Raw genomic sequence first — 10,147 nt, 5'->3', positions numbered from 1 at the left:
TTTTATCCTTCCGCGAGCAGCGCGAAGTAACTCCACTGTCGCTCTCTTCCGGGTCGAACCGACCACACGCGTGAGCGGCGGTTGTTCGGCATCTGATGGGAATTGTTGACGCGTTACTGGTTGATACTGGGTTCGCTGGTTTTTAATTCAGACGCGGGACTACACGCTGAGGGCGGAGGGATATTTTTTTCTAAAATCCCAGCCTGCTCTACCTTCTTTTTTTCCCTCGGTGGAGGCCATGATGGGAGCCTGAGAGTTCAGCTGGAGCGAGAGGAGCGAGAAAAGAAGATGATTCCCCGGGACCGAGCTGTCAAACCAACCTCCGCCGACTCCTGAGCTTTGTTTACCCCGCATACATTCAAGGTGGAGCCTGTCACTTTATGTTCAGATGTGTTCTTGGCAATCAGTCGATGACAATGTTGAATCGTTAGGGGGCTTTTTGGATCGAAGGAGGCAGCATTAGCTATTGTTGCTAGCTAGCTGTGCTAGCTAGCTGCTGGGCTAGCGAGCTAGCACCGTCTGGATACGTGTTTCGGGACCCGGTGAGTCCTCGATCTCGCTGTCGAACGCGGCGGCTGCTGCGACTGAGCCATCGGCCTGGATCGTGTCCGACACCCGGAGCTGGATCCGAGGACACCTGCATGTATTTGACTCGGGGGCGTTTGCAAGACGAATCGCAGGATCGGGAAAGTCGGGCCTGCACGGAGGAGCAGAGCGAGGCCCGTCTTTATGATCCAGAGGAAGCCTGTCTAATCCGACCCACAGCCCCCGCTAGCTCTGCGGGCTAGCATCGTCTTCTGCGAGGACCTGCAAAGATCCACAGACTAGACTGCGACAAACACGAGCCCACAGCCGTTACCAGAAAAACCCGTTTTCATCATTCACCCCTTAAAGACTCCTGTCACCCGCTACAATGGCTGCGATTATAAAAGAAATGGTCAGCCGGAACAAAAGGAGATATCAAGAGGATGGGTTCGACCTGGACTTAACATGTATCCTTCCCTGTGCTGCTCTTTTTCACAGCGGCCCGGACACCGACCGGTCCCCCGAACCGGCGGCACCGATGAGTAGTAGCTGAGGCGGAGATGTGAGGGGAGTTAGCTGCTACTTAGCTCGGTGGCTAGTTGGTCAGACAGCGCAGCTTTGCTGTCACCCAGCATGTTTGAAAGATGGTGGATCTGTCAAAGCAGCGCGCATAAATGTCACAGGCTGGTTACAGCTGGAGAAGCACGTCCAACTGGGCAGAGGTGTGTTGAAGGGACAGCACTTAGTCCAGGGATGGACCAGGTTTGGTCTTGTGAAAGGAGTTAGTTCCATTAAGAACCAGTTGGTGTTTGAAGGCAGGTAGATCTTCTCCAGTGTTGTAATGGATTTTAATGTACACACATCTACCTATTATACACTGTTAGTCTGCATGATATCACTGTTTCGTATGGCAGGTCTCTGGTGTATTGATGGTGTGACCTGGTCTCTGTACCTCCCCTCACCTGGGGCTTCTATGGGTGAATATTAATTGATGGATAGGGAAAATCTAATTTTAATATATTTTCCTTTCCCATTTTGAAACTATAATCATTTCCAGATTCAAGTGTTTATTCCAGGCCCCATTTCAGGACTCATTTCTCATCTGTTACCACTGGTGATTGTTGACCTGGTTACCCGGCGCTGTATCTCTGCTACTAAAAGTTGGTGCTTGAATTTGTTCGCCTCCAGATAAACTAGATTAGCAGCTGATGTTGAGGTTGACCATGACCAACGTGAGTACAAACCCTGATTAGTGACAGTGCAGAGAGGGGGTCATGGTTGCGGTTGACGTGCACTTGACTTTGCAGGAGAACGTCAAAACCGCCTTTTCTAGCCTTTTGAGACCCGAGTTGAACATTTCTGGTGTTGGAGGTGAACAAAGAAGTCGATTTGAACGACATAAAGTAAATCTGCAACACTTAGCAGTTGATCGTCGTTTTTTTTAAGCAAACATTCACTGGTTGTGGCTCTTAAATATTTGAATAATAGCCGTTTTAGACTTTGAGAGTAAATTAGCGTCTTTAGTGTCTCGGCATATTCGTCAGACATTTGAAATCGGGCTCGGAAAATTGTGATGGATATTTTTTCAGCACTTTTAACACTTTACACCAAACGATCGTAGAACTAATCAAGGAAGTACATGTGATATTCATGCAAAAAGAAAGTGATTGTAAGTTGCAGCCCTATCTGGTTCCACACAGCATGTAGAGAAATGAAAAAGGTCTGTGTATTTATGGACAGAATTAGCTCTGGTTATTGTCAGCGTTGTGGCATTGATGATAACACAGCTGGGCAGCATCATTTTTTTCCCCCCTTTTCTCAAAGAATAGAAATGTACGGCTGAGTGAATTACTTTGATTCAATACCACTGCAAGAGATGGAGACGTTTTGAAGGGGATTCAGGAAGAACTGTGATGTAAGTGCGACTGCAGATGCTGGAGCGCGTTCATCACAACGTTTGATCAGACGCTTTTTCGCTCCGTGTTGTAATGTGGCGACGCTTCACATGTAACATCTTTAAGTGGCGGGACTCTGTGGTGTGCAGGTGTGAGGGGGGGTCACGCCACTCACAAGTGCCGCCTGTCTTCGGGGCTTGAAGTCTGGTCTCGTTCAGATGTGGGCCCTTTCCAACGATGGCTTTTATCATTTTTTTTTGATTTTGGCATGGTGTCTAAAAACAATATGGGCTCTCTGCTGTTATGTAATGCAGTATCACAGTTCTGGGAATTGCCCTTAAAATAGAGTTGCCAGTGATCTTGTATCAGCGTTGCCGGTCTGAGTGCTCTCTCTCCCTCTCAACCCACCACCTCTCCTTTTCTCTTTTTCTTCACTACTCCCACTCTAATTCTCCCTCCCTCCCTGCTTGCCCCCTTTCCTCTGCTCTCCTCCTTTCCTGTCCTCCCCACCCCCTCCTCAGTCGGCGCTCGTCGGTTCCCACTCTCCCTTTTCCCCCCTCTCTCTCTCTCTCTCTCTCTCTCTCTCGTTCTCAGTCGTGGATTTGGCGTATGCATAGAGCTGAGGCAGGGCTGGCTTTAAAGAAAAGGCGTGCCTGAAATGGCAGATTTTCTTCTTTTTTTTTCTTCTCTTCCCCCCCCCTCCCTCCCTCCCTCCTACTTGGAGCTTCCGTCGGGGGTCCCGCATGTGTGTTTCCTCCCAGCTGCAGAGACCAAGCCCCCCCATGCTCTGGGCTGAGGTTCTCCTGGGAGCTCTGGAGCTTTTTAAAAACACTTAGAATAGTCTGACTGGGATTGCATTGCCAGTAGGTCCGAGGGTTGGAGAAGCCCATTAAATGGCACAGAAAACCTTTATTTGGCTCTTAATTAGGTCTTTGAGGCATTAATGGAAGGGATTATGGCACAGTGAGAACAGATAGGCTACAGTGTTGTGGACTACAGGGATGCTAGCTTGGCTGTATGCAAATAATATCGTAGACTTGCTGTTGAATTCATGCCTCAGCTGCACGACGTGTATCGAAAATGTTGGAAATTGCAGTAATCTTTGTACGTGTGTCCGTACAGTTGACCTCGGCCACTCGCTCCCAGCAGGTCCACTGATTGAATGATAAACTGTGTGTGTGCACTATGACAAAGGGTCGTTCTTGTGCGCTCTTACACGTGCAACACTGCGCGCAGCTAGCCCCACTTTCTCACCAGAGTCGTCAGACCCGTGTGGCAAATTTTTCTGACCAGTTAAAAAGAGATTTGACTCTGGGGAAAAAATAGGGTCTGCTCAAAATGAACCAGACACATCCAATTTGAAACATTCAGCTTTTCTATTTTTTGACACCGCCGCACAAGTAGTGTAAGAAAAGGTCACCCTTTAGTCGGCGGTTAAAGTGTGAAATCCTGCAGCTTATGGCGACAAGCAGACTTCAGTTACAGGTAGGCGTTGCAGCCAAGCCTCAAAGACATGCATGCCAACTCGATTATTCGTTTTTTTTGCTTTTTTCTGCCACGCGACACTGATGTGTGCCTTTAAGATTGAATGTGTGTCACCATGTAATTGGCTGCGACATTTTCCATCATTTTCCTGCTCTGAATTGTGGAGCCAGGTCTGGATGATGTAAGGCGACTGTAAACGCACAAGAGGTGAAGTGCGAGCTGGGCGGTGCAGCCAGGAGTTAAAATCGTGCTGGAATCTGGTGCGTGTGGTTCCACATGTGTGTCGTCCGCCGATGACTCTTACAGATGCACAACCGCTACCGTCTGTTGCACCTGCAGCCTGCGAGTCATGACACAAAGGATTCTTGCTTGATGCAACTGGTTTTTTGTTGCCCTCCCCACGCGTCTTCATGTCGCATGCAGTCGATCTCCCAGATATTCAAATTGGTCCGGCTGAGCTCGAAAGCGAGATAAGCCGAACATTTGCGATCATCCCAATATAACTTTGGTCTCTAAAAATACATGCAGGTCAGGGAGCGGAGAGTCTCCTCGTGCACACACATGTGGGCCTGGCTCGAGCAGGAGCGCTGTTACTCCCATCCTCTCTGCCTGCTTCTCACTGTCAAGGCCATCTGTCACAACACACACACAGACCAGCACACCTCCTGTCTGTCCATGACTACAACACCCTCGTTGACATTCGCTGAAACTTTTTCGTGCTCTGCTGCTCTTCTCTGCATTCTTGTAATTGTGCTCTAACTCTGAGAATAAGTATGTTTAATTTTAAAGTGCTAGCTCTAGGAATTTACCGTTAAACACAACATGTGCTGCTGGGCCCACCAGTAATGGCACCTTCCTTTGTGTGAAAGCATGCACTATGTACATTTCCTTAACCCCCCTGCCTGAACAGATATCTACCCAAACATCATTGCTATGGGCTTTCCAGCGGAGAGACTCGAAGGCGTGTACAGAAACAATATAGACGATGTAGTACGGTGAGTTGAGCTGCTTCTGCTTCTAATATGTGATTATAGAAAGAAGAGAAAAGAGAAGAGACGTTTTATTACTTGTGTTCATTCATTTTTGCTCCTCGTTTGCAACCTTATTTATTGATTTACTAAAAATATTCTCTCTTTTTATGATTCTTCAGGTTTTTGGATTCAAAGCATAAAAACCATTACAAAATCTACAACCTGTAAGTGTTGCACATGTTGTTCGTACCTGAACGGTTCATTGTTTACTAGCTAACTTCCTCTGTTCGACCGCTAACTGGATTTTGTTCTTCCCATTTCAGCTGTGCAGAAAGACACTACGATGCTGCCAAATTTAACTGCAGAGGTAGGCTGCTTCACATGTTCTGTAGATGTTTTTTTTATTTTAATAATAAAAAAAGCCTGGTAAAACACAGTGAATATTTTGTGAGATTTTCCCAACTCTTTGTGTCTTCTCCCCCATCTCTTCTCTGCCGCTGTGTTCTTGTCCACAATCTTTCCTTCCCTCTCCCGTTACAACTTTGCGTGGGCCTGCATCCCGTCACGCATCAGTTGCACAGTACCCCTTCGAAGACCACAACCCTCCTCAGCTGGAGCTAATTAAGCCGTTTTGTGAAGACCTGGACCAGTGGCTCAGTGAGGATGACAATCACGTGGCGGCCATCCACTGTAAGGCCGGGAAGGGCCGAACAGGAGTCATGATCTGCGCCTATCTCCTCCATCGCGGCAAATTCCTGGAGGCCCAAGAAGCGCTTGACTTTTACGGTGAAGTCAGGACAAGGGACAAGAAGGTAGGATGTTCATCTGAGAACCAAACGTCACAGCAGCTCTTTATCAGTTCATCTGACAGTTTAGTGCCAGAAAATTGTGAAAATCTTTAATGTGTTGGTAACCCGAAATCGTTATATATTCAGTTTGTTGTGTTGTGAAGCAGAAAAGCAGGAAATTGCTGGCTTTAAAGAATAAAAAAAAAAACAGAAATTTATCTTTCAGGTTAAGATGCAAACACTTGAACACTCAAAGGTGACGTCATTTCCGGCTCTCTAAAGTTTTGTCTTTGTTGTTGCAGGGAGTCACGATCCCGAGCCAGCGCCGCTACGTCTACTACTACAGCTACCTACTGAAGAACCAGCTAGAGTACAAGCCGGTGGCGCTCCTCTTCCACAAAATGGTGTTTGAGACTCTCCCCATGTTCAGCGGGGGCACCTGCAGTGAGTCACACATGTTCAACTTTCACTCCAAACTAGTGTGTAGGCCCGCACGCCGCTGTTCATATGGAACGAGAACCTTGGATGTGTGTTGTGCGTTGTAGGGCTCACCCACGCTGCAGATTTAGCAGAGAGTAGGTCACCTGTGGTAGAGCTGAGTCGACCTCACAGGATTTTAAAATGCGGCCGAATCTGCTGCACTAATTTTGGACCTGTTGACTAAAAAAGCAGCTTCTTGCAGATTAAGTTGTTGCTACTTACAAATAATTCTACTAAATGAAATCTCTCATCTGTGTGTTATAAATTTTTTTCGGGTCATAGGCTGGTGTTTTTTTTTTTTCTTTGGCCTTTTTTTTAACTCTCAAATAAACCTCCGAACTCCTGCAAAGTTGAGCTAGTCTGCATTTTAGTCAGCATTCTTTAAATTGTTTTAGCGGAATTTGTTCAGTTTTGTTTCTGTGCACAGTTTTGACAGGTTAATCACAGTTTAAACAGTCTATCACTGAAACCTCTGCACAGGTCCAGTAAACTGCCCACTCACACAACCAGGAAGTAATTATAAAGTCATGACAGGAATAAAGTGTTTAAGTCAGTGATTTATTAATACATTTTTACTTTACATACAATAGCGCAGTGTTAACGAGTTGCTTTCGCTCATGAGTATTTACATATCACTGCATGTTTGCTTGGAGCTGGAGTGTTATGACATTATTGTAAAATGGTGCGTAAGCAAACAGTGGCTGAGTGACACAGACACGAAGCAGTCGGGCTGTGCTTTATTTGAAAAGTGTGCTGAAACAAAACAATCAACATCAGAACTGACTAAAGCTTTTCCACAAGTGCTAAAATACCACTGACGCGTCTGTGACACATTGGGTGTAAATGTCTAATGACTCCTTTTCAGCGTCCATGTCCAAATTCTCTCAACATGTCAGTGCTGTGTAGTTTACTCTGCACAGAAAACAGTTTTAGTGGTGTAATAGTGTCTGTTTTGGTCTTCAGAGGCAAAGAATTCAAACAGCCCAGGTTGTTTTTTGTGCTCAAATGTGTCTGAGTCACACAGTGTTGTGCTTTTTTTGGTATCTGAACTTGTTCCTTTTCAACTGACGGTCAGAAAAAGAAGAAAAACACACCTCCTCTTCCTTCATTTCCGTGGCTCTCTCTCACCCTAACACCTGACTGTGCTGAGCAGCTCTCACCGTATCGATCCTTCTCTTTCCTCCTTACTCCCCTTTTTTAAAAAAGGCCCTATTCTGAGTTTGACGTCTTCACACACACACACACACCAACCTTTTTTCTAGCCTCAGGTTTTAGGGCACTGCACCAATAAAAGAGGAGACGCTAGTTTGATAATTGTGTTACAAAATAATCCAGCATCACAACTTTTCTGTTTGTCGAATCCAATTGTTTTTTCGTTTGAGATTTTCAGCGATTTCAAGTTCCCCCTTTCTTCCTTCCCCTTTTGTGAATCTCACGACGCATCATGTCCGGTGTCAAACACAAGACGTGCACACCTCCACTTTCAAAGCCATGTACTGTATGATGTTCTTTTTAAGAGAAGCTGTGTAGATGCAAATATTTGTGTAGATCTCTTTGTGTTTGTGCCTGTTGTGCTGTCAAGCCCCTGACAGGCCAGCCAGGCTCTCTTTTGTGATAATCTCCTTCTCTCTCTCTAAGGGGACAGTACCGTTAAAAACAGGAGCGAGCCGACCCCTCAGGGCTTCAAGAAAGGGAATTGGCACTGGGGTAAATGAGCCTTTTATCCATTATTATCATTTCACTCATTTGCTTTTATATGGCCCCAGAGATCCAGCAGGCAGGAGCAGTCTGAGGTAGACATGTTGCCGAGCAGGATGGGACTAGCCCACAGGCATATGAAGTCATCTCCAACATCACCCCCACCCCTGACAGGAAGAAGGAAGGATTAAAATCTCTATGCAGCGTGTCGCGCTGGTCCAAGACCAAACTGTGGCTGTCTCAGAATAGGGTCCTGTGTCTCTGGTTCTGGGTCTCTCTGGGTGTTGAATTTTGTAACATTCCCTTTCTTTAATATTAATATAAAGTTTTGTTACCTTTTTTTTTTTTGCATGTATTCAACTGGGGGGTGGTGGGTTGTCTGTGGTGGGGTGTGCTTTGCAAACTCATGTAATAACACTTGTATCCTCTCTCGCTCTCTTGATCCACTCCCTCCTCTCGTCATTCTCTCCACATCTTGTGTTTTCTGTCTCTTCTCACAAATCTCATAACCTTGACACCCCCCCCCCCCCACACCCCTCTCTTCCTTCCTCTACCTGTGCAACATCAACTCGTTTTTTTCAACGCAGATCCCCAGTTTGTGGTGTACCAGCTGAAAGTGAAGATTCACACGTCGCATCCCGCTCACACACGGCGCGAGGACAAGCACATGTTTTTCGAATTCCCCCAGCCGCTGCCGGTTTGTGGAGACATCAAAGTGGAGTTCTTCCATAAACAAAATAAGATGATGAAGAAGGTACGTTGTGTTTCTGTGGCTTTGTCCTTGTCGCTGACGAGTTTCTGTTAATCAATACAGATGTATTTTTGCTGCTGATCTTGATGATGTCGACTGTGTCAAATAACTATAAGCTGACATGTAATTAAACATTTTCTCCCAATTTTTTTGTTTTCCCACGAAAAAGACCAAAACCAAATATGAAGTTTTTTTACTTTAGCTTCCTGTTTTGTTGAGAAATTATTAAAAACACATAAATGAGCTGCAGTGTCCCACTTATTGATCCCACAGTCGCCATCCTGCTGGCGTAAATGTTCACTAACGAAACAAATGTGTATTAATTGGCAGCTACAAATAATCCCAATGCACTATTTTGACAGATGTTTGCAGAAAATGACAGTGGCTAAAGCCTCAGGAATGATCTGGGTGTTATGTGAGCGGTTTCTCCCATCTTCAGAAAAAACTGATATTATATGGAACTTGGAAAGTCTTAAGAAAATGGATTTTTACTAACAATGAGAAAAATCAGAGCCCAGTCTCAAATTTAATCCAAAACATAAATTTTCTGTCCTCCAGGACAAAATGTTTCACTTCTGGGTGAACACTTTCTTCATCCCTGGACCAGAGGAGAGCGTGGACAAGATGGAAAACGGGGCAGTGAACAACGCGGAGAGCCAGCAGGGGCAGCCGCAACCACAGCTACAGATGCAGACGCAGCGCGCTGAGAGCAGGGACAGCTGCAGGGACAGCGACAGGGACTACCTCATCCTGACGCTCACTAAGAACGACTTGGACAAGGCCAACAAAGACAAAGCTAACCGCTACTTCTCGCCAAACTTCAAGGTAAGTAGTGACAGCAGTAGGGTTTTAGATAATAATGGGAAGAGCCAATGATGAGACTTGTTTATGATTATTTTGATTGCACAGACTGAAGTCGGATGTCTTTCTAATTCCCAATTTCAGGTGAAGTTGTATTTTACGAAAGCCGTGGAGGAGCCTTCGAATCCTGAGGCAAGCACTTCAACATCCGTCACCCCGGACGTTAGCGACAATGAGCCAGACCATTATCGATACTCTGACACCACTGACTCGGATCCGGAAAATGAAACCTTTTGATGAAGAGCAGCACAACGCAAATCACAAAAGTGTGAACTCTTTTTAAACAGGAAAAGAAGAAATTATACACCAGAAAAAAAGGAGAAAACTTGAATATAAACTCAAAAGAAGAACCTTTGTCCCTTCCCTCCCCCAGACGGCAATAGAATATCATCATGTCAAATGCCAATTTTAGGGAAAAAAAGATAAATATCCTGACCAATATATTGTTTTTTTATTTTTCTTTTTTTCTTTGGCACGGCCATGTACCATGTGCGAGGTATTGACACTGTTGCCCCATGGGAAAAGGTGCTGTAGCTATAAAAAAAAAAAAGTGTTTATATATATATACATACGTATATGTATATACATATATACATGCATATATAAACAAACTTTTTTTGTGTCAAAGACAATGGAAAGAGTACCACAATCAGGAGACGGGAGTTGAAGTGTGGGAGAAGTTAAAATGATATA

General features: G+C 45.3%; 1 protein-coding gene across 1 annotated transcript; it reads left to right on the top strand.

The window, feature by feature from the left end:
* Positions 1-48: 48 nt before the first annotated feature.
* Positions 49-9,771, top strand: LOC117775205 (phosphatidylinositol 3,4,5-trisphosphate 3-phosphatase and dual-specificity protein phosphatase PTEN). Its single transcript, XM_034608133.1, has 9 exons — positions 49-992; positions 4,816-4,900; positions 5,056-5,100; positions 5,200-5,243; positions 5,450-5,688; positions 5,967-6,108; positions 8,430-8,596; positions 9,152-9,418; positions 9,539-9,771. Exons 1-9 carry the CDS (start codon positions 914-916, stop codon positions 9,689-9,691), a joined length of 1,221 nt encoding a protein of 406 aa, XP_034464024.1. The 5' UTR covers positions 49-913; the 3' UTR covers positions 9,692-9,771.
* The last annotated feature ends 376 nt before the right edge of the window (positions 9,772-10,147 follow it).

This window comes from Hippoglossus hippoglossus, chromosome 15 (genome assembly GCF_009819705.1).
Source record: "Hippoglossus hippoglossus isolate fHipHip1 chromosome 15, fHipHip1.pri, whole genome shotgun sequence".
Lineage (NCBI taxonomy): Eukaryota > Metazoa > Chordata > Actinopteri > Pleuronectiformes > Pleuronectidae > Hippoglossus > Hippoglossus hippoglossus.
This window is presented reverse-complemented; position numbering and strand designations above follow the sequence as displayed.